At 21.3% G+C, this 25,090-nt stretch overlaps 9 protein-coding genes across 9 annotated transcripts; 3 read left to right on the top strand and 6 right to left on the bottom strand. All coding sequences in view use genetic code 6, as the record gives it.

The window, feature by feature from the left end:
• Positions 1–569: 569 nt before the first annotated feature.
• On the bottom strand, positions 570–2,963 carry TTHERM_00107150 (nuclear fragile X mental retardation-interacting protein; the record flags this gene model as incomplete). Its single annotated transcript, XM_001012358.2, has 1 exon — positions 570–2,963. The coding sequence occupies exon 1, from the start codon at positions 2,856–2,858 to the stop codon at positions 570–572; it is 2,289 nt and encodes a 762-aa protein (XP_001012358.1). The 5' UTR covers positions 2,859–2,963.
• Positions 2,964–3,695: 732 nt separating this feature from the next.
• Positions 3,696–4,106, top strand: TTHERM_00107160 (transmembrane protein, putative; the record flags this gene model as incomplete). Its single annotated transcript, XM_001012359.3, has 1 exon — positions 3,696–4,106. One exon carries the CDS (start codon positions 3,696–3,698, stop codon positions 4,104–4,106), a length of 411 nt encoding a protein of 136 aa, XP_001012359.2.
• A 574-nt stretch (positions 4,107–4,680) lies between these two features.
• On the bottom strand, positions 4,681–6,669 carry TTHERM_00107170 (hypothetical protein; the record flags this gene model as incomplete). Its single annotated transcript, XM_001012360.2, has 1 exon — positions 4,681–6,669. The coding sequence occupies one exon, from the start codon at positions 6,667–6,669 to the stop codon at positions 4,681–4,683; it is 1,989 nt and encodes a 662-aa protein (XP_001012360.2).
• Positions 6,670–7,141: 472 nt separating this feature from the next.
• On the bottom strand, positions 7,142–8,455 carry TTHERM_000107178 (hypothetical protein; the record flags this gene model as incomplete). Its single annotated transcript, XM_012796649.1, has 1 exon — positions 7,142–8,455. The coding sequence occupies exon 1, from the start codon at positions 8,312–8,314 to the stop codon at positions 7,142–7,144; it is 1,173 nt and encodes a 390-aa protein (XP_012652103.1). The 5' UTR covers positions 8,315–8,455.
• An 895-nt stretch (positions 8,456–9,350) lies between these two features.
• Positions 9,351–10,795, bottom strand: TTHERM_000107179 (hypothetical protein). The gene has a single exon (XM_012796650.1). The coding sequence runs from the start codon at positions 10,695–10,697 to the stop codon at positions 9,465–9,467; it is 1,233 nt and encodes a 410-aa protein (XP_012652104.1). The 5' UTR covers positions 10,698–10,795; the 3' UTR covers positions 9,351–9,464.
• Positions 10,796–12,096: 1,301 nt separating this feature from the next.
• TTHERM_00107180 (calcium-activated chloride channel protein) lies at positions 12,097–15,537 on the top strand (the record flags this gene model as incomplete). Its single annotated transcript, XM_001012361.2, has 3 exons — positions 12,097–13,400; positions 14,209–14,908; positions 15,019–15,537. 3 exons carry the CDS (start codon positions 12,097–12,099, stop codon positions 15,535–15,537), a joined length of 2,523 nt encoding a protein of 840 aa, XP_001012361.2.
• A 1,250-nt stretch (positions 15,538–16,787) lies between these two features.
• On the bottom strand, positions 16,788–18,079 carry TTHERM_00107200 (small GTPase family Rab protein; the record flags this gene model as incomplete). Its single annotated transcript, XM_001012362.3, has 6 exons — positions 16,788–17,013; positions 17,081–17,221; positions 17,396–17,442; positions 17,516–17,643; positions 17,754–17,822; positions 18,040–18,079. The coding sequence occupies 6 exons, from the start codon at positions 18,077–18,079 to the stop codon at positions 16,788–16,790; spliced, it is 651 nt and encodes a 216-aa protein (XP_001012362.3).
• Positions 18,080–20,507: 2,428 nt separating this feature from the next.
• On the bottom strand, positions 20,508–21,518 carry TTHERM_00107210 (pyrroline-5-carboxylate reductase; the record flags this gene model as incomplete). The annotated part of the gene is made up of 1 exon (XM_001012363.3): positions 20,508–21,518. One exon carries the CDS (start codon positions 21,516–21,518, stop codon positions 20,508–20,510), a length of 1,011 nt encoding a protein of 336 aa, XP_001012363.2.
• A 3,212-nt stretch (positions 21,519–24,730) lies between these two features.
• TTHERM_00107220 (hypothetical protein) lies at positions 24,731–25,021 on the top strand (the record flags this gene model as incomplete). The annotated part of the gene is made up of 1 exon (XM_001012364.1): positions 24,731–25,021. One exon carries the CDS (start codon positions 24,731–24,733, stop codon positions 25,019–25,021), a length of 291 nt encoding a protein of 96 aa, XP_001012364.1.
• Positions 25,022–25,090: the final 69 nt, after the last annotated feature.

Below are 25,090 nucleotides of genomic sequence, written 5' to 3' on the forward strand. Positions count from 1 at the left end.
TATATTAACTTTGTATTTTAAAAGAAAACCGTTAAATAAACGTTGTTTTAGAATTGAATTTATTTATTTTTATTCATGATTATTCTTCAATTAAATTACTTTATTAATTTATTTGCTCATTTTTATGTTTTTTAAGTGGCATATTTTTTCAAAACTATTTTATGTCTCCTCTTTGATCTATTCCAAAGTATTTTAACTCTACTTAAAGTATATTTTTGTTTTATTACTTTCTCTTATCTTTTAGACATTTACTTTAAATTATTTAAATCTTCTTAGAAAATATTTGAAATTTATTAATTTTTTTTAATTTAAATAAAAAAGGAGATTTCATGATTTTAATTTATAAATATTTAAAATTAAAAAGCTAAAATATACAAAAAAGAAAGAAAAGAATTTTATTTTAATTACCAAATTAATAATTTTATCCAAAAAATACAGATTTTTAAAGAAATAAAATAAATAAATTATCAGTTCTAACATTATTTAATAATTATTAATCTCATTTTTATATTAATTTTTTAATTTGAAAATGTAACTTTTCAAATGTCTTTATAGAATTTAATTTATATTCATTATTTCTCTTATTCTTCTTCAATATGATTTGCTTATTAGCTAATTTCTTAATTTTAATGTTTTTAAGCGACTGGTTCGATACCGTTTTAAGCATCTTCTTTGATCTATTACAAGCAATTTTAATCTTATTCAAAGCTTGTTGGTAGTTAATTTATGGTTTATTAAGCTTTCTCTTAAATTTCTGAAATTTGCTTTAAATTGTCTAAATTTACTTCAATATTATTTGAATTTAGTTCATTTTTATTGGAAATTGAATCAAAATTGCTTTATTATTATCCTTAGCTGTCCTGGTTTTGTTCAACATCCTAAAGAGTTAAATTGTTATTGGCTGTATCTTAAATATTTTTCAAATCTTAACTTTAAGTGCTTTGAACATTTTCAGCTTATTCATCAAAGAAATTATTTGAAACTATATATCTTATGGCTTGCAATAAGTAATTACGTTCTCTATAAATTTCATCTAACACTAAATTAGTTAGAAGAGTATTTGCTTTATACCTGAAATTAGATGAGTTAGATTTGTAATTAAATGATAAATCTAATTCTTGAGAGTACTTGTCTCTCTTTTCTTTAAGCTCGTTTATCATTTCATTGATTTTTTCTTTTTCGGAAAACTAACCTGCTCTGTTACTAACATTATTACTGTTTTCTTAGTCTTCATCTTCAATGTTTTCATGATCATTTCTCCTTTTTTTCTTATTTTTAGCTTTGCTGTTTTCTGTTTCATTCACTTTTTTTCTTTATTCTTCATGCTAGTTTTGTATTATCTATGTGGTGTCAGCTTAATTTTACTTCAAGCTTACCAAAGGTACTTCTATTGGCATATCATCGTTTTCCTCTTCAATTATTTAATTTTAATCATTTTTTTATAACTCTAGACTACTATTTGCTTTATCTTCTATGTTTTATTATACAGAATCATAAATTGCTTTTCTATTTTAGATTTTTTCTAAAATTTAAAGTGTGATAAGTCTCTTTTAAGCTAGTTTGTTCTTTAATTTATTTTAAAATTTGGCCTTTTACTTCAATTCTTATTCAGAATAATCTATCTTTTGCTAATTGATTCTACTGTCCTCTTACTTTTTAAAGTTTTCTTAATTTTTATGTCTATCATCTTTCCTATTTTATCTTTTGTCTTTCTTATTTTCAATTTCTTCTCTCATTTTTTTTGTTTTTGGTGCCTTGTCTCCCTCAGTGTAAAGCTTTCTCAACATTTCATAATGCTTTTATTAAATTTCCAGCTTTTTTAAGCTAGAATTGCTAATCATAATTTTCTTTCTCAGCTTTTATTCTAACTTGGAAAGCTCTTCTCTGTTTACTTATCCATTCTATTAATTCCTATATTCTTCTGTTTGTTTTTTCTTGATATTTTCAGAAGTTGGATAGTTTTTTTTTCTCTATTCTATCCATTTTCTTATTTCATCTTAGTTTTCTTGGTAAATCTACAAACTCACTGCCTAATTTTTATTTTAATGATTCTACTTGTTATTTTAATGTGGGTGTTTTTATCCCAAATGAGATCTATTTTATGACTGCTACATATGCTACTATTAGCTTTGTACATCTTTGCTATTTTATAGGTTAGATTAATCGTTTTATTAATTATTTTAATTGGGGTTATTGTGTTTTCTTTTATTATTTTGATTAAAGTTATTGTTTTTATTTCTATTTTGATTTTAATCTCCATTGTTATTTTGCTATTGCTACTTATTTTAATTATTTCCATTAAAAGCATTATTTTTATTGTTATTTGTTTGCTAGTTATTTTAATTATTATTATTATTATTTAACCCTGCTTAATAGTTATTCCTATATTGATTATTGTTATTGTTGTTGTTACCATTATTGTAAAAGTTTTTTTTTTGATTAGGATTGAAACGATTTTATTGGTTTTTGTTGTGATTGTTATGAAAGTTATTATTACCTTTATACTAATTGTTTTGTTTATTAACTGGTGGAGGAGGAGGTGGTGGCATAGGAGGTTTGTGAAAATTAAAGAAATTAAAGTTGAAATTGCTATTCATATTAAAATTTTATTAAGAAGGCTGTATTCCTTGCTGTGGCATGAAATTATTCATATTTGGAGTATTAAATTAAGTCGTAGGTTTAAAATTTAAAAGATCTATCTTCATATTATTGGCCTAATTAAACATATGAGGCATTTAACTTTGCTAACCGGCTTATTAATTCATCGCCATAGGGTTGTTGAAGCTTTAAAAAGTTTATTGATTTGCTTACTAAAAATCTTTGATGGTTTTTTAATCATTATTAGTTTGGTCAGACATATCTAAAACTATCAAATATACTTACTTATTATAACTTTATTTGTTTAATATAAAAATAGTTTGCTTATTAATTCTAAATTATTTATTGTATTGTATGAATAGTAGGATTAAGCCTAATTTATTACCAAAATATTGAATAGAATCAAATCAAAAATATTTATTTTTATCTTTCTATTTGCTCGTTTTAACAAATAATAAGTGCTCACATTTCTCTCAAAATATTATTGGTAGTAATGAAGCAAATAAGCAGTAAAAAATTTCATAGAAAGACTTTTTAGCTTTAAAATTAATTTTTACTATTTGTCATAAACAGCAGCCATATTAAAAATTATTTTAAAATATAATTTAATTTTTTATTTTAAATTATTTAAAATAAATATGCTGTAAATGCTCTAATTTATGTATTATAGAACCATTTTTCTATTTTGATGTAAGCATAACTAATTCTTTAATTTCATAAAAAATTTAGAAATTTTGTTTGATAATTATATAAGAAAAAGCATTATATAATTTTAAAATAATTTTTTAACAGCATCTGATAATTAAATTATGAAAGTAAATCAATATTAAATTATCAGAAATATATACATAGAATATTTTCAAATTTGAAATGATAAATGCATATACCTCTTTATTTTGTTTGGTAAATATGTTTACTGTTTTGAGGTGAAATCAATGTAATTAATTAATTAATATTTATTTATTTAATAATTTAAAATAAACATAGAAAATATTAAACAAATAGTCTGATTAAAAAAGTATTAGGATAAAAAGTTTTATATACACATATTTTAGATACACTTAAGCTCAAAATTTAAGGATTTTATCATTATAATAATGTAGAAAATAGCATTGTACCTATTTATTATTGCTACTATATTAAATATCTGTGTTACAGCTTAAAAAAGCGACTCAAATATTAATAGATTGCTGACACTTAAAAAGCCATAAGTTTTAAATCAAAATCAAGAATATTAGCTTAAAAAGCAGATTAATCACTCAAATCATATTAACTAATTTAAATAAGATGATATTCAATATGAGGAAGGAGATCCTTAGCCTGCTCCTGAACCATAACCAGAACCTTAACCCGATCCATAACCTAAGCCAGAAGGAAAACCCGATGAAGGTTCTCCTGATAATCCTAATCCTCCAACAAGTATTTGGGATAGGTTATGGTGGAGTTCTTAATAGAATTTAATGTATAAATATACAGGATTGATTATTATCTTACTTTGTATTATTTGATAGCATTTTGTCTGCTTGTTTATTTCTTTTAGATTCAGCTTTTTATTTCAAATATTTCTATCATAACTTAAGAATTGAATATTTTCTATTTAAAGCTATTGATTAAAATTAATTTTAAATGATATTTACTAAGAAACATATATCAAGACAATTCAAATATATATCTTGTAATTTAATTTTTAATTTTTTAACAATTATCTAATTTATTTTGTAAATAAAAAATAATTATTTTAATTTAAAAGCATAAACAATATTTTAAAATAAATAGAAAAAATGATATTTTAAAATGAAAATATTAATGATATCTTAAATGAAAGCATTAATGATGATATAAAATGAAATGATGAGAATTAATATCAGTAATTTTATTCATATAAATAGCAAATAATTTGAATATTTTAAGAAGTTAAATTAACTAAGATTAAAAAACATTTAAATTTATAAACTAATTAGTTTTAAAATATTGAGAAAGAAGGAAAGAAAATTTAGATATTATATTATTTCATAGCTAAATTAATGTAATTAATAAATATTTTAGATAATATAAACAATTTAAGAGATCAATTCAGACAAATCAACTCCATTCAGTTATTAGAAAAGAAGTTTTTTGTTAATTTAATTATTTGATTAAAATGATAGAGGATTGTTTTGAAAGATTAATAAAAGAATAAAAATTGCTGTTTTAATAGCTTATATTTTTTATAGTTTTACTTTATTTCCAATCATAAATGACTGCCTATTTGCTACTTCCAGATATCAAAATAGCCTCTGTATTTAATACCTTCACAATATTTAGTTGTTGGTGGAATGATGGCATTGTGAAACCTAAGTTAAATACATTAAATTGAGTAATAGTTTGCATATATGGTAATGAAAATATCTTGAAATTCCATTTAGAATCAGCTCCAATTAGAATTTATTCGTTTTTTTATGATTTTTTGTTTGTTGATAAGCTAATTATCTGACTTTTAAATATTTTAATTAAACTTTAAACTATCTTTCCTGATTTTAAATTGATTATATTTATTGTGCCTTGATTATTGCCATAAATCATTAATTAAATTTTTATCACTAGCATAGCATGAAATTAATCTTGGTATGAAGTTGAAGTTTAGAAAAGCTTTTTAACATTGGGTTTGACAGTTTTAAAGTTATTTATTTTCCATACTTCTATTCCGTTTATACTATCCTATCTTACAATGATTTCGTCATGGTTAGACTTGCATAAGAAAGAAATCCCTTAGTATATTAGTGGGTCTCCTTTCAGTTAATAAACCTTTTAAAAAGTTTTCTTTTCGATAGCAATAACTATATTTCCAAAAAACGACAGACAAATCACATCTCTCAACACAACTATTTCAAAAACCTATTTATCACTAACTTTTATCTTTTAACAATATTAACTTATCCAGCTGTCTTGAACTTCAAAAGATTAACTGGATTTTTATTAACCATTAAACTAGCTTTTATTAATTTTTTAGTTATTCTATTTCGATGTAGATGAATTATTAATATACTAAGTAAATTGATAATGATTTTAATAATTTTTTTGAATGTTCTATTTCTATTTCACATCTTCATTATTTTAAGGAAATTTCTAATTTTTCTGACTCTATTTATCTTAATTTATTAAATTGTTTTAAGTTCTATCTAATTTATTCAATTCTTAAGGGTAATCAAGTTTATACTCATTATCAGAAATATTTATGTCGTTTTTATTCATTTTATTTTATTAATATATGCTATTTTATTTAACTGATTAGTCTAGAGTATTCTTATCAATTTCTAAAGACTCACTAAAAATTTAATCCTTTTTTTGTTTATTGCTATTGGCATCATTAAAATTTAAATTATCAGAATAATTTGACTAATTTTTCTATTCCAAGAATTATAATTTATTATTATCATCTTGCATTTTAATTTTTATGTTTTATTATTATTATTAACTTAAATTGCCAAAACTTTAATCTCCCTAACTACAATTTTAATTTAAATGTGATTTTTTATTTTCTTCAGGGCTGCAATTTGGAAATCCTAAATTAGGCTGTAAATTATTTTACTATTTTACTTATTGAATTTAACTTCCATTAAAATTAAGTTTTCCATTACCGATTAAAAAATTGCTTGTAGAATTTTATTCATTTTGATACTATGAGATTGAACATAATTCTTATTCCAATACATCAGTATGATTATCTTTCTCCTTTAGACTTTCATAATCATTTTCGTTAAGAATATTAAGAAATTACATTTTTTAATTTAAATCTTCTATTTACTAATTTTAAAGAAGATTATCTTATCCAGCTAAAATATCTTCTTTGTCCAAATTTATTAGCTTTTATGATTTCATTTTTTCATATTAATTATACCTAAAAATATATAAAGATCCATCTTATGTTCCCCAATAAAAATCATTATTGTACTCGTCATGAACAATACCAGCTGTTAGATTTAATATTGGACTGCTAATAATTCTTTTAAACTATCCTTAAAAAGGGACATCCTATTAATCAGAAGTATTTGATTCATTTATCTCCTATTTTTACGATGCTTTTTAATTCATTTAAATTAATTGCAATTATTAATTTATTTGTCAGTTTATTACAATTCTTTAAGTTAATTTTACTTATTACTTTTCTTGATATATAAAATAAAAAGTACACTCTTAGAAATTATTTTATTAAACTAAGATATGCTTAAACAAATATAAAACTTCTTTTCAAATTTGAAATTATTTTAGTTTTTAAACTTTTTGTTTGAATATTATTTGCAAAATTTATTGAATTCATCTTAAAAGTCCAACAAATTATGTGTTTAGTTTTTATTTATTTATAAATACTTTTAACAAAGATCATAAAAATGCTAATTTTTTCTCTCAAAAACTCAAAAACGCTGATTGTGATCAGAAATAAAGAAATTAATTTGATCAAAAATAAAAGAAGCTCAAAAATAAGCATATAAAAAATATTAGCGAAGTAAAATACTCAATTTTCATTTACAAAATATATAGTAAATGAAATATTTAAAGAGATTTCTCAATACAAGATTGTAATATCGCTTTTTTTTTCATGAGTCAAATAAAGAAGATTATTGTGAATGAATGAGCCAACAAATTAAGATTAGTCTGTATATTTTTTTATAACTTTTCCAGACTGCCATTCGAAGAAAAGCAAATAGGGAAATGATCCGCCGATTAACACAACTTCAGGGTTAACAAAATTGAAGAGAAATATTTAAACTCTGCTTGAACAATCTAGTTCCTCTTATTTAAAAATGTTGGAGATTTTATATAACTAAGTGACTTTTCCAGTTATGTAGTCAATGAAAGACAGTTCATCTGAAGTAGAAACAACAGCTATCGTTTTATATTTAGGGATATAAATAATCCTTTTTATATTGAACTATGTTTAAGTGTCAATATTCTTTATAATTCTCCTATTTTTAATGCTGTACACAGATAGCTACTTATTGTATAAACCAATAAATAAAAAATCATTATAGACATATAAACAAGTGACTTAATCAACTAGATGTATTTGTCTATCATAATATTTAAATTTATTATTTTCTATTTTCCCAAATCGAAGGAACGAACTCTAGCTACTTTTTTCTTTGAAGATAATTGTATTATTTTTAGATTTTGCAAACTACATTGCAGAAAAGGGGTTTTCTACAAGGAATATTCTTTCTAAGTTTTGATTAATTATGTGCAGCTAATAAAATCCTTATTACCTAGTACTAACTGCTATATTATTATTGTTAAGTTATCCTATTTACAAGCATGGATAGTTGCTATCATAAAGCTTTAGGATTTAAATATTTAAATTTCTACTTTTTTCATCACCTTTGCCAACTTAATTTTCATTTTCACTCCTATTTTTATTTTCAATTTCATGATCAAATATCTTAAAAACATTATTTTAGTTTTCACATTCTTTTCTAGCACTTTATGTTTCCTGTATGCTTAATCTCACAGCAAAACCATGCTCCGTTCCATAAAAGTATATGGGTTTTTAGTCGCTTCTTATGTTAATACCACTCCATGCTGATCCTATATTTAAAGCTTATTCTGAATTATCTTGATTTGAGTTATCTATGCTGTTATCCTTATCTAAATCTATTTTTTACAGAAGCTTGCATTCAAACACTTCAAGATTTAGCTATTACCTCTTATTATTTTTTCTTTATTAATATTTTTAGGATGCCATCAACAATTAACTTTTTTAAATTATTTTTATCTAATTAATTATCAGCAGGTCTTTCTAAAAAACTTTTAAAATATTTAATTTCTTAATATCACAAAATCCAAAGTAGAACTGATCTGATTTATAATGAATTTTGATATCTAATCACTTTTCGATATAATAATATATATTAATTCTTAAAATTACCTGCATCTAATATTAAGTTGAGATATTTAATAAGTTTTATCCATATTAAAATCCTCTAAGAACCAAATTATTTCTCTTTTAATAAAAAATAAACCTTAATGCCTATTAAATTAATAATAAAAAAAGTGTAAATAAAGTAAAATTAATTAAGTATTTAAAGTAGTTTTTGTTGTAAAATACTTGAATTTTTCGAATAAAAAATACTTTAAAGTAAATAAAAATACAAGCTAATTTAGTAAGAAAACAAAATTTGGAATTAATTGCAAAAATATTCTCAAAAATTAACTAAATTATCCATAAATGTTTAAATATTAAAATTGAAATTAAATTAAATGGAATTTAAATAAAATATTTAAATTTAGAATCATATATATAAAGATTAAAGTGAAAAAAATATCAAATTTTAAATAACTTAAATCCTAACATTTAAAATTAAGCAAAAATATGAAACCTTTTTTAGGATAAAAATTTTAAAAGAATTTTTATTTGACTTCATTTTTGATAATAAATACTCAAGATTCTAAACTAAATAAATTAAAAATCAGTTTATAAAAAAGTTTAAATTGATAATCTTGAATAAAATATAAACGAAAGAAAGTGATTAAAGATTAAATAATTTGTATTCTCAATTATAAAAATAATCTATAAGTACAAAATATTAAATTTTAAATTAAATAAAAAATTATAAAGAGTTTTTATTATTTATTAAATGTATTTCATATTTGTAAAATGCAAATTAAAAATTAACAATTTCATAAAATTATTTTATTTAATTTCCAAAACAAAAAAAATGTTTAAAATTTATTGTATTAAATAGCTTATTTTATGTATGTATAAGTTGATATAATGAGATATTTTAACTTATTTTTTCAATTCGTATATATTTTATTAAATTAGATTAATATAAGATTGTTATTGATTAAATTTATTTAATTATTTTTGCTTACAATTGTTTATATATAATAAATCATTGAATAATTGAAATAAAACTACTCTTTTCATGAGTTAGATATATAAAATTATTATAGAAAATAGCTCCCACAAAGTTAGCATAATCTACATACTTTTTTAAAACTTTACCTGCCTTCCAGTCGAAAAAAAATAAACAATTAAAGGATCCTCCAATTAAAACAACATCATCATTTACAAAACAGAAGAGGAATATTTCAAATTTGTCAGAAAATTGAATATTTTACATCTAAAATATTTCTTTTAATTTGTACTAAATGATCACTTCACCACTCATTAGATTGATGAAGGAGATTTAATCTTCTAATGATATAACTACTACAATTTTCAAACTATTGTTGTATGCTATTTTTTTAGCATATGTGTCTATTTTAGGATTTATCAGTTTTATTAACTTTCTTTTTTTAATACTGTAAACATAAACCTTTTTTTGGTAAAGCCCCACAAACAAAAAATCACCATCTGCAAGTATTGTTGTAGGAAAGATGGTTTTGTCCTCAAATGTTATTTGTTTTTTATAAAGTTTAAGCTTTTGGTCAATAATTTTACTGAAAAGAATTTGAGAAGATTATTCGAATGACATTGTATTTCTGAATATCAAAATATTATTAAAAGAACGAGTAAAATGTTGTGTAGAAACTTAATTTTATAAAGTTTAAAGTAGATTTAAATTTTCATCGAAAATTTTCAGTTCAAAGTTATATTATTCTCTTCCGCTCAAAATAACACAATTATTCACCTAGCCAACCTGATAGCAAGGTTACTTATCGCCATAAATTTAAAAAGCTTTGATATGCAAAATGTGATCTTATTCGCATATTTAGTTATCCTACTAACTAAATAAATTATTATCCTTTATCTATTATTGTCTGCTTATTACATGCCTGAGTTATTTTATGACTTATAGACCATCTTTTTTTGTTTAATTTTAAGATTATTAACCTTCCTTGCTCTATTAATTGCTTTCTATTTCTATATTTTAAGCTAATTTTTCCATACTCAATCTAACTATGATTCCATTCTATGTTCCATAGTAGAATAAAGGAATACTATCTAGTCTCTAATTTATTCCACTCCATGCACTTCCTATAATAGGGCATTAAACCTACTTTTCTTCTTGAACTTTTTCATTTAAATCAATTTTCTTGAACAGTTTACACTAAAAATTTTCAAAATCTAAACCATTATATTTTTTTTTATTTTGATTATTTGGCATAATCTTTTTTATCATTGCAATTAATTAGGATTGATTGGTTTAAAGCTCAAATAAAGAATCTTTAATTAATTATTTATTTATCAAATTTTTTTTTTCCCTAATGATTTACTTTCTTTCTTATATAAAATACTTATTTGCTTTTAATAAAATAGAAATCTATTTATAATTAAGCTAATCTGATTTCACGTTTAAACAAACAAACCTTTTTATAAATAATATTTCTGAGATTCAAATTATACATGTCAAAAGCTTATTTATTTAATTAACAAGAATATTCATTTTAATTAAAATACATTAAATGAAAATAGCTTTTGAGAATTTTTATTAATAAAAAACAAATTTTCAATTATTAATAAAATTTATGTAAAAATTTAATTAAATTGTATAAAACACACATTTTAGTTTTTTAAAATTGTTTAAAAATGTTATTTTTTTTTCAAAATATTTATATAAAAATATTAGAATCCCTTATAAAAATATTATAAATATAGCTGGTTTAAAACTCTAACTAGATTGTTATAACAAGGAATATGCATGGAATATTTTTAATTCTAAAATCATATAGTAGCAACAAGAAATGAATGCATTATTTAAAGTTTTTTTATATATAAAATATTCTTTTTAATTTTCAAAATTTATATCAAAAATATTACATTTATAAGCATAATTTTATACTTCTTATTAAACATTAATACTGCAAATTATTGAAAAAAAATGGAATTAATGTTAGATATGTTATAAAAAATTTTAATTCAATTTTATATAATAGTGCAGGTCTAAATGATTCATACATGTATTTTTAAATTTGAATAAGTTTTCTTAATTTTCTTAATATCTATTTTCATTTATTTTTAAGTGTATCTTGTTTATAAAGAGAAAATAATAAATAATAATTAATTAGAAATAACATTTTTAGACTGAAAACCCTAACAAAATAAGCTATTATTAACATGAAAAAATTTTATGATGGTCCTAAGTTTCCTCTTATTAAATAAGCAAAAATCTTAGAATCCTTTTTAAATTGGAACTGTATTAATGTTGCTCCGTGTAAAGTAATATTACAGTAACAAAAGAATACTTATTTAAATATGTATATTCAAAATATTAATCTAAAGTCAAATATAGTTTTATACTTTTTATACAAATTATAGAATAAATATTTAACTATTTTTAGCTATGAATAAAGAAATTGTAAACAAATTTTATATAGTAGCATAGACTTTAATTTATCACAAATATTTTTTTAATTTCACTTAGTTTTCTGTAGTTTTATTAAGTAAAGTTTCTTATAAAAGTAGAAAATATTCATTTGTTTTGATTTCCATAAAGTAAATAAAGGTACTTAAAGATTTGATTTTTAAGAAAATCTAATTTAAATAGAAAAAATAGTAAAAAGTAATTAGTTAGAAATAGCATGTTTAGACAAAAAAGCCCAAGAAAGTCAACTACTTATAATTAGGAAAGATTTGATGATGGACCTTAGTTTGCTTTAGTTCTAAATAGCGATCTTTCTTAAATACAAATATCAACCATATCTAAATAGTTTAGTATGTATGGGTTGAAAGTATTATAAACACAATCTTTAGATAGGAAGAAAAATATTCTTTTCATAGAGCTTTCAAACATATTGACAGTCTTCACAGAAGCTTAAGAGCTTTAAATCAGAAAGAATTACAAGCTTTCTAAGACTTAAATACAAGCGAACGAGCTAATGTTGATTAAAGCATAAAATCAGTATAATATTGAGGTTAATAGTCCTGAATCTTAAAAATCAGATTATTATAGAATTGACTAGATTTTGAATAATATCTAAAATCCAATGGATGATTCTGAAGAATTAAACAGCAATTAGAATGGGGGAAGTGCAGGACAAAGTTAAGCCACTTTTTAGGAAAAAAAAGATAAAGTTGCTTCAAAATAATAATAATACTTTAGATTTGACTCTGCTTCTCCAACACAAAGAAGCTTGCTTTAAAAATTGGAAAAAGCAAACAAAGAAACAAATGGTTATAAGTAAAATTAACTTTAATAAAACTAACAAGAAACTTTTGAGCTACTTACAAAGTAATCAAATCAAGAAAAACCTAGTTAAAATGGACATTCTAATTAAATAAATGGAACGACTAAAACTTACAATAAAAAAATAAGTAAAGAAGAATAGGTTAAATTATTAGAAAAAATAGATCCTAGAATTTAATAATATGAGAAATTGAATGTTATCAAAACTGAAATGCTCTATGATTTAGATAAGGAAGGAAATGTTATCATGTCTAAAAGAGGTTTAGGAATTTTCACTCCTGCAGAAAGACTTCGAATAACTTATTCTTACATGAATAAAATTCGAATTAAAGATTTAAGATTTTTGGAGTTTTTATAAGAATAGCAGTTGATAACAGAAATAATCCCTTTGCATGAAAAAAATGCTGCTATAAGCGATTCGATTCAGTCAATAGAGGATTACTATGGAGAGAATATATCAAGTTATTTCGAGTTTTTAGATTTCTATCAAAAGTGGCTACTCTATCCAGCAATACTGGGTCTAATTACTTATGTGTTATCAAATAAGTTTTTCACAAAATAATATCTTTACTTCTACTTTTTTTATACTGTTTTTATTTGCATTTGGAGCTCTTTGTTCTATATATTCTGGAAGAGATATGAGTCAGAGTTGCAAGTTAAGTGGGGTGTATTTGGTAAAAAGATATACAAAGAGGACAGGTAAAATTATTAGTTCATTTATCCATAAAAGTTTTCAAGAATATTATTTTTCTATCTGAATTTCGAATCGTTACAAAATTTAATTTTAAAAATAATCTTCCTCGTTAGTATGATTGCATGTATAACGCATTCCAAATTAATTTTTGAAAAATTAATTTCTATTCAAGATAATTTCAATAATTACTATTAAATTTTAAATTTTCTACAAATCAAAAGTTAATTTTTTAAGAGTTGTATACTGCAAATAGATTGAACATTAAAATTTATTAACATTATTCATAAATTTTATGTTCCATCCTGATTTCAATATATTATTAGCCAGCAAAGAATTAATCATAAATTAATAAAAAATAAATACAAATACATTTAACTGAATTATTTTCTCTTAAAATAATATAAATTTTTAACATGAAACAAATTTAAAAAAATCCATTTAAAATTTCATCTTAGGCAAATATAAATTTTTAATAATTTATTTTTTAGGAATCAGAGATGAATTTTTAACAAGCAAAAATATACAAAAATGAAATATTTTTTGCTAAAGGAAAATTATCCAATTTGTTCTTAAATTCAGAAAAAATTTTAATTCAAAACAGAATAATAAAAATGAGTTATATTTTTTTAAAATCCATTTTAATTTAATTAAAATTAATTTTCTTGAAAAAATTATTGAGTAAAAAAATATGAAAATTTTTTGAATAATAATTAATTAATTATTTATTAGTGCTTATTTTTTAATGCAAAACATAAAATATGGTTGATAGTTATTTATGGGTAAGATTAATTGACTTACTTTAATAAAAAATAGGAATGTGAATTTCAAAGGATAGAAAAGAATAAAAGTAACTACGATGTGCGAAGAAGAGTATTACCCTAGATCTAAGCGTCTCTACTTGTATATAATTAGCACATTAGAAAGTCTTCCATTGTTAGTGATGGCTTTTTTGCTTAAAGTGATTATATTTAATTTGAATGGATTAATTCATAAGAATTCGATGTTGTACATAGAATCAATTGCTTCCCTGACGGAGGTAGGTGGTATTTTAGCAAAATTACCATTAAAGGAAACGATATTTAATGTAATTATGATAGTATTTATATTGAAAATAAATGAGTTTTACAACACAATCAGCTCTAAGTCTACTTAAAGAGAAAATCACAGAACAAATAATGATTTTAACTCTTCTCTTGTTATTAAGCGTTTTATTTTTGATTTAATTAATAGATTTACTCATTTCTTTTTTATTGCTTTCGTTGTAAGGGACATTAATTCTCTTAAAAGTCTTTTGGGTTCCTTATTCTTACTTGACGAAGTTAGAAAAGTAGCTACTGAATCTGTAGTACCTTGGGTAATGAAAAAAATAATTTCTATGAAAAAACAAAAGGAAACTAATCCAGAAGAAGACGATAATACAATTAAAAAAAATGAAGAATTAAATTAACTTTATGCTGACAGCATTAGAGAAATTGAGATGCTATTTTATGATGATTTTGATGATTACATTGAGGTAAATTTTTAAAAAATTTTATTTGAATCATTAAAATATTTAAAAATTAAATCTCTTTTCAAAACTTTTCGCTTTAAGATTTTATTTTAATAATATTTATTATTTAATAGGTTGTTGCTTAAATAGCATTTATTACTCTTTTTGCAGCAGTAAATCCATTGGCATCTTTCTTTTCTTACTTATTTAATATCTTGGAAAGATCTAGTGATAAATTTAAGCTTAGTAACAGATTGTATCGTCGTCCAATGCCCTTCAAAGTTCAGGGTATAAATGCATGGAATAAAGTTATATTTTTGATTTCAATATTCTGCATATTTACAAACGTGGCATTCCTCTGTTTTGATTACTATAAAATATACGACCTTTAAATTTAAGAAGAATACTCTCAGATGTGTTATGATTCTGATTTAAATAGCTCAAATAACGTTAATAATCTAAATGTATAAGAGTCCTAAGAATCAATTAACATATGGAATCAAGTTTATATTACAATGTTTAGTTTGGAACATTTGATCCTGTTAGTAATTACTTTCTTATACTATTTTATCTCGTAGTAGCCAAAATGGGTACGTGTTTATAAAAGAAGAATGGCTATTTAATAAGTTGAGTAGATTCAATAATAATAATGAATTAAAAAATAACCTGCTAATTAAATTAAATTTTTTATTTCTATAAAATAAAATAATAAAAATAATATAAAAAAGAAAGAGTGATGTTTATAAAGCAATTAATAATATAAAAATATAGACTAAAAATTCTATGTAAATAATATGTAACTTATTCTTCTTATTCTTCAAACTAAATATTCAAAAATAACTATTTTGCTCTTTAATCTAAAAATTATTTTATTTTTATCAATACTATTAAATAAAAAAATTATTAGTTTACTCATAAATCAAACGAAAAAATATATTATTCTAAAAACTGAAAACAGATTACTAATGCACACAGCAAACAATATTTATATGCTTATTCATTTCAGTATCATTTTAGATTATAGTTTTATAATATTGCTATTGTTTATAAGAATATATTAATAATTATTTTTAGTTTAATATGAGTATTAATAAATTGCTTTAACTTCAATCAAGATAATAAATATATCCATTTGATTTATAATAGATGATCTAATAATTTTTGTTTTTAAAGAAAAATAAATTGATTTTGCATTTATTTTATTTGAGAGCTCAAGAAATTAGTAAATTATTTTATAATATTAAAAATTTTTGGAGTTAATAGTTTAAATTAAATCTATAATTATAAATTATTTTTATTTTAATATTACTATAAATCAATCTATATTACTTTTAAAAAAAGCAATATTTTAACGAACCGAACTTAGCTCAGTTGGAAGAGCATCGGACTGTAAAGTTTGTAGTCATCCGGTGGTCCCCGGTTCGAACCCGGGAGTTCGGATTTTTTTTTTTTTTATATAAATTAGAATCAAATTCTTAAAGGGAATCTTATTTATTAATTTAAGTTAATCAAATAATATTTTAATGGATTGAGAAATATTGATATATTCTGTATCAGATTAGATATTTTAAATATTTATATATAAGAGTAGAAATATCAAAGAGAGGTTTTTCTCTTAAAATAAATGCTTAACTTTTTTTAATTTTTTGTTGTAAAATACAATTTTAAAGGTGAATGAATACTTACTTTTAGTTCTATATAATAATAATTAATTAATTAATTTTATATGATTGCCCTCCTTTTGAACAATCAAAATTCTTTTATTATTTTTGTTTGTTTACATGGTTATATTGATAATGATTATCATAAGGTGAGGTTTAGTTGTGAGAGAAAAATTTTAAAATAAGTTTGAAATAAATAATAAATTTAATATGATTTTTTTAAAATTCTTTTGAATTTTTATTCAGCATTTGCAATTATTTGCATTTTTTTTTTGATTTTCATCATTTTTAATGTTTTTTTTGAATTTTTTAGGTGAGCAAATTACACTTTGATTTAATTTATTTTTAGCCTGATTTATGATGTAGTTAAATGCATCATCTAGACCTTAGTTTAGTAAAGCAGAAGTAAAAAAAGTCTTATTAAAGATATAAGCATTTTGTTCTTGCTGCATGCTTTTGAGCTCTTCGCTATTTTTAATATTAAATAAAATAATTATATATTCTATCTATCTACTTTAGATAATCATGAATTTACTTAGAAATTAAATCAACTTTATTTCCAATAATTATTATTGGAATGCTTGGAGAGAAGGATTCAGCGATATTCTTCCAGTTAATTACATCTCTTTTTGATTTCGGGTCTGTAACATCATAAACTATAATCACAGCATGTTGACTTTTTCAATAAAAAAATTCATAACTAATAATTCAAGTGTTAAATGAACAATTCAAAGCTTTTTATAGGAGAAAATCATTTATTAATTATCAGTTTACTCACTTATTTATGATATTTGTTTTTTAGGCTTTTATGATAAAATAAATATTTTGAAAATTAAGAAATATTTATTACTTTTTTAGGTAACTAGTAGCAAGGCCTCTGTACCTCTCACTTCCAGCCTATTTATTTTTAAATTTAATTAGCTATGAAAGAAGTTTTAAATTATTTTAAAAAAATAGATAAAAAAATTACTGTATCAAAAACGCATAAAAGAAAATCTTCAAATTATTTTTTAGCAAAATCTATGCAGCATGTCATAGCTGTTAAATCTCTAAATTCATTTTTACAATATTATTAAATAATGCAGGTTTTTCCAACTCCTTTTAAATTAATAATATTATATGAGTAAATAACAGATAAATTTCTAGTAAGCTAGTCAATCCAATTTACTAATTTTTTTCAAAAACTGCAACTATAATAAAATATCTACCTGAATTCCCCAGTAACGCGATGTTCATTTTTTGAATGAATCTAAGCTTACTATGCTCATTTAATTCTACTATTTATATTTTAATATAAAACGATATAAAAATATTTCATATGTTACAATTTAAAATATTAAAACAAACAAATCAGGCAATATTAGAGCAATTTTTTTATGTTTTAGAATATATATTTTTATATAAACTCAATATGACCTTCAATTTAAAATGTTTTGCTTTTATTCTTCTTGAAAACAGTTTTTGCTAAACTGATTTTATTTATTTAATTCATACCTTCATCTAAAAGACTGAAAGACGAAGTGTTGCTACTCATTAATTATAAAAAATGTATTGATACTCTTTATTCTACTTAAGAAGAAAATGAATTCAAAATGAAAATTATATAGCTAGGTGCTATTTATTTCTATCTTTTGATATTAAATCCAAATTCGCTAGGAGATTTATATCGTTACTTAATTAAAATCTGTAATATGTCCTTTTTTCTACTTTACTCCTTTTATATTTACTAAGTTATTATTACTGAATATTTCTAAGTTAGGATAAAAAAGATAAGTGTATTTTAAATCATCAAAAAATATTTATATCTTCAATTATGTAAATATTAAATTCTTTTGTCAGCAAATAAAAGATGAGCTGCCAAAAGCTATTTATTAATCCTAAATTAATTTAATATTTGTAGTAAAAAAGTAATTAAATATTCATTGAAAAAATTTAAATAATATCTATTAGTTGAATAAATGAGTAAATTCAATTCTCTATATGCTTAAATTTAGAGTTTTACACATTTTTTTGGTAATTCTTAGTAACCCTTTCAACTTCTTGGAGACTTTTAATCTCTCTTTTCTATAATATTTGGCTACTTTTGCATTTTGATATTTCTCATTTATTTTTTTACAATTATACTTTATTTTTAACATATAGATATAGAATTTACTTCCAAATTTACATTAAAAGTAAAAATTATAATATTAAAAATCAAATTCAAATACTAATTTTTTTTAAACAAATTCTATTTTTAAAAAAATTATTAGGTGGATGAAAATAAAATTTGTTATGAGATTTTTCTAAAATTTTATTGACATTTTTTCTAGGTCACTCATTCATTTTTTAATAAGTTATAAATAAATATGGTCAAAATATAGAAATGAGTAAAAATAATTTGTTGATTATGAAATTTTAGAGAAAAAATTAAAATAGAGATAGTGTTATCCTAAATTCTTATGAATGAAATCAAAGGAGGTGAAGCTATTAACAGAAAAAATTAATAAAAAGTCAAAATTAAATGGAAAAAAATATTTTACCAAATTAAAATAAAAGAATTTATTTAAATATTTGTTTTATAATTATAGAATATGCCTTTGTTGTTAGGGGAAATATATTAATGAAAATTTTTTATTTGTTAAATTTATAATTATTTCAAAAATATTAATAAAAATACTCATTCTTATACAATTTCAACTTATAATTTCTAAACTAAAATACAAAATTTTAACCACCATAAATAAATAAATAAATAAATAAATAAATAAATAGATAAATAAATAAATAAATAAATAACAAAGTTTATGAGTATGTTGTTATAATTTAATAAATTTTAATTTTTATATTATTATTTTGGATATTTTTTTTATTTTAATGATAATAAATAGATTATGCTTTATATTTAAAAAGTTGATAGATAGATAGATAGATAGATAGATAGATAGATAGATAGATAGATAGATAGATAGATAGATAGATAGATAGATAGATAGATAGATAGATAGATAGTAATAAATAAACTAATAAATTTGTAAAAATAAACAAATATAACTAAAAAATTAAAACAAAAAAGGTTGAGTGAATGTGTTGATCTTAATTATACCAAATATATCTATTATCCTTTCGAAAATTAATAAATTTAAAAAATTATGAAAATATGCTTTCGTCATGAAAAATTGGCAGATAGATTGTACTTAATTAACAAATTTTTAATGAAAAAATATTTTAATAATTACTAAGTTAAATAGATATTTTATAAATGAATTTCACAATCAAAACTACAATAAATATTTATTTATTTGTTATTTATTTTAATATTTGAGTAAAATTAAAAGTATCCAATCTGTAATAATAAAAATATATTATAAACGAAAAGATTGATTTAAATAAATGTATTTAATTATTGTATTTTATATTTTATGCGTATTTTAATTGTAGTAAATTTATTTATGTTTAATATTTTAAAAGTGGATATATAGATAGATAGACAGACAGACAGACAAAGATAGATAGTTATGTATAACCAAAAATTAACTAATTTGTAATAAAAAAGTATATTGTAGTAATTACCACAATCGTAAATCTATTTACTAGAAGTAAAGTATTAGAACAACGACATGTTTTTAATTAAAATAAAAGCTATTTGTTTACTAAATTTGAGATTTTTTACTGAATTTATTTCTTTGATATTTAAAAAAGAAATAAATTTCATTTTATTTTTTAAGTGTACTTATTTACTTATTTATATGTAGAACAAATGGATTTATAAGACATTTATCTACTAAATGCATAAGATTTAATTTGATCCAAAGTCATACATAAAATTAGTAAATTGGTTTTAATTTTTTTTGAGAATGAGTTTGAATTATGTATTGAAATAATTATATTAAGAAAAATATAAAAGTAGTATATATACAATTTAAAATAATAAATATTTTATAACATAATTATTTTATATACAAATGAGTGTTTTTGTTTTTTCATGCTTATTTAGGTTTTCCGCCACCTAGTTCAATAGATCTGTTAGTGGCAGCTTCAACAAATTTGTAGACTGTCTCTTTGAATTACAATTTTTCCATGCAACAAAGAGCAGCATAGGTTGTACCATTAGGAGAGGTAACGGCTTTAGTCAATTCTTCAGGAGTACCTTGGTTTAAGCTGACCATCATGGCAGCTCCAAGGACAGTTTAAGTTGCTAAGTCCAAGGAAACTTCAGGCTGTAAACCTTATTAAACACCAGCATCTGCAAGAGCTTTAATGAATTAGAAAACATAGGCAGGACCACTTCCGCTTACTGCTGTAACGGCATCCATGTGGCACTCTTCAACTTAGTGAATTTTACCAACTGGAGAGAAAATACTTAAGCAAATATCTCTATCTGTTTCTTTGCATTAATCGCCCATAGAGAATGCAGAAGCTCCAATTCCAACCATCATAGGAGTGTTTGGCATAACTCTGATAATTCTTTTGTGGCCAAATAGCTTGTAAAAGGTTTCCAATTTAGTGCCAGCTGCGATTGAAATAATTAATTTGTCTTGGCAAACTTCAGCTATTTCTTTGCAGACTTCTTCAATTTGTTGGGGTTTGACAGCTAAGATAATAACATCACTAAATTTAGAAGCAAGAATATTGTCTTGAATAATGTTAGTGACCTATGACTTTTCAATAAAATGTTCCCTTGAAGCTTCACTCTTATCAGTGGCAGTGAATTGGCTTGGGGTATACTTTCCACTCTTAACGAGACCTCCTGCAATAGCAGTAGCCATTTTGCCTGCACCAATGAATGTAATTTTTAGCTTGCTTGTATCCATTTTTAATTAATAAGGTTTGAAGTTGTATTGCTTGGCTTGTTAATTTGACTTGGTTTAACTTTTGATATGTTAAGTGTTAATTTTTTGATGATTAAATTTTTTATTGAACTAAGACAGGCAGAATATTTGCTTTTAATGACTAAATATTACTCTTTGTATACTCTTAATATTTTATATCATTTATTTTATTTTAGTTTTTGTTTACTATTTTTAGAAATGGTCTCACGAAATTATCTATATCTTATATCTTTGTACTAATTTATTAATTATAATAAAATATGCACAGTTTATTTTAGAACTTAAATATGCAGATTTAATTTAGTGTTTTGATTCTTATCAAATAAATAATAAGTCAATCAGGCAATAAGTCAATCAAAAAATCAGACGAGATTTATTTAAACAAACTAGAACTGGATGTTAGTATATTATCAATGAAAATTCATAGATAGTTAATTAATTAATTAATATTTTTTCTTCTAGCAATTACGCATCAAAGCATCTATCTAACAGTAGCATCTATCTATCTATCTAATTTACTTTATTAATCCTTTATTTATTAATTTATAATATTACGTAAACATTTTAAATTCAAAACCTAATTCAAACAGCTTTTACGTAATTCTACCAAGATTTTCAATAATCAGTCATTAATTAATAATATCATGTAAATTCGTTATAATAACAATTGTAAAAAATTATTTTGATTTACTTCTAAAGTGCATTTTTAACCACATTGTTTATATATTTTCTTCTCAATTTTATTACATATTTACCACTTCTTTGAAATAAAAACAATTTCCTCCTCCGCTTTTTGAAATTCAGTAAAACAAATAAAAATTAATATTACAAATTTAATATATTTTTTTGCAAAAAAGTAATTTACAACAAAAATTAAGTAACATTCAATCAAAGAAGAAAAAATAAACAAAGAGATTTTAAAAGAATTTTTTTTGTAAGACATTCGAAAATAAGTAAATTATATTTAATCAAATAGATAAATTGGTATAAGTAATATAGACAATATAAATATATTCTAAATATCATTCATCAATTAATTTAATCATATATTTAAACTAGCTATTTTATTTATCGAGATAAATGCGTTTCAAACGAAGACAAGTAGTATTATTTTAACCATATTTCTAGTTTTTAATAAGTTAGTTAAATACTTATTGCTATTATTGTTGTAAAACATTCAAGAATAAAAAACATTTTGACAAAGATTTTTTTCCCCTCCTAATTTTTAATTACTTTTGCTTAAAACTAATGATATAATATTCCAAATTGTTTTTATAATCATTTATATTCTAATATGCAAATATTGTCACTTAAACCTATCGTCATGTTCTTAAATATATTCTAAAGCTGATATTCAAAATCAGACACAAATTATTTTGTATAAGAAATATCTCATTAAAAAATAATTCAAATTCACATGATTTTAACTGCTTTAAAAATCCATATAATTTATTTAATATAAAAAGCATCAAATAAAAATTATTGATTAAAATTAAAATTTTATTAATTTGTTTATTAAAATAATAAATTTAAAACAATTAAAATTTAAATCTTAAATATTACATTCAAAATTACTTAACACAAAAAGTAAATAAACTTACAAATTTTCCTTTTTAATAGGAAAATTAATTAATAGTTTTTGTTAAAATTATATCTTATTTGGGTTAGACCTCTTAGTTAAACAATATTTTCACTGTTTTATACTATTTTCATTTTTTATTAATTTAATTTTAATTAATAGTATTGTGTTTATTATATAGAAATAGATTAAAATTAATATAGATTCGTAAATAAAACTTTTATATTTAAAATGATTATTTAATAATAAAAAAATTTCCTCTGAATAAACACAACATATTATTGTCTTTGATTTTAATCAAACTAGTAAATTAATTGTTTTTATAATTTTTTATTTTTTAATAAATATTTATGGTCTTTTTATTAACTCTCAGTTTAATAGTCATTTTAATCATTTTGTATAAATTTCATTTTCTCTTATTACTACTTCTATTACTTTGAAACGTATAAAAGGTAACTAAATAAATTATATTTTATTTATAATTTAAAAGTCGATAAAAAATTAATTCAATAATAAAATTTAATTATTTGAACTTAAATTTATTTTTTAAATAAAGAAAAAATATTCTTAAGAATAAATATTGATTTATTGTCTTTGATTTTTATAAAAATAATTAAGAGATAGTTTTTAACTTTCATTTAATTATAAAATAAGTCTTTGTGGTCTTTAATTTTTATTAGACGTCTTAGTTTAACAACCTTTTTCTCAATTTTGTTTTATTTTTATTTTCTCTTAATAATCATTCTATTATTTTGTTTGAAATTCTATTAAATGTAACAAAATAATATTGAGTTTCATAATTTAGAAATCTATTAAAAACGAATTAAATATTATTTAAATTTAAATTTATTTTTTAATAATGAAAAAAAATTCATAGGAAAAAATATTAATTGTATTTGATTTTATCAAAACTTTAATTTTTACCAAGCTAATTAAACAAATATTTTTAAACATTTCTTTGATAATAAATTAAATTTAGAATTAATGAATTGATTTCTTAATAATATAAAATATTTTGTACAAATAAACTATGTTGTATTTAATTTTATTAAATTAAATTAATAAAGCAATAGTTTTGCATTTTAAATTATAAAATAAGTCTTTTTTGTATCTGTATTAATATTAATTGTATTTGATTTTATCAAAACTTTAATTTTTACCAAGCTAATTAAACAAATATTTTTTAATATTTCATGATAATAAATTAAATTTAGAATTAATGAATTGATTTCTAAATAATATAAAATATTTTGTACAAATAAACTATGTTGTATTTAATTTTATTAAATTGAATTAATAAAGCAATAGTTTTGCATTTTAAATTATAAAATAAGTCTTTTTTGTATCTGTATTAATCAAATTTATTAACTAATTGTTTTTTTTCCATTATTTTGATTATAAAATAAATATAAATATATGAATTGATGTTTTAATAATATAAAACATTTCTTAAGAATAAACATTCATAGTCTTTGATTTTTATTATAAAAGTTTTTACTTTTTACATACTTTAAACCTATAATATATCATAAAATTAAATGAAAAGATGATATTTTACTTTATTTATTATTTAAATAAGCATTTATAAGTTGTTAAATAATATACATGAAAGTATTATATTTGTAGTTAAAAATTATAAGTATATACTGTGAAAAGTGTGATTGATTTTTAGAGTCAATAATTAAACAATTATCAGTATTTATTAATAAGCATAGCTAGCAGAAAGTTAAATAAGCATATAAGATTTTGAAATTAAAAAGTAGATACTTAAATAAATAAATAGAAATTCATAAAAATGGATATAGACTGCAGCCTAAAAGATTTATAGAATGCCAGTAAGAATTGCGAAAGTATGTAGGATGATTAGCTTGAAAAATATGTGAAGATTTGCTCTTCCTAAAGTATAGTTTAAAAGTTTTATTTGACTGGTAAATTAGATCCTAAAAACTAGTGGTACATGAGCTGCAAGTCTATAATCTCAGAAAATTAAAATAGAGTTCTTTAAAAAATAGGATTGAAAAACAAAGATTTTGACTTAAATTAACCTTAACCAAGCTAGGAGTAATAAAATAAAAATAAATAGTGATAGAGTTGATCAATCTTAGAGTATTTAATAACATCTAATTAGTTGATTTAATTATTGATATTTATTTAT

The sequence above is a fragment of the Tetrahymena thermophila genome, assembly GCF_000189635.1.
Source record: "Tetrahymena thermophila SB210 genomic scaffold scf_8254716, whole genome shotgun sequence".
NCBI lineage: Eukaryota > Ciliophora > Oligohymenophorea > Hymenostomatida > Tetrahymenidae > Tetrahymena > Tetrahymena thermophila.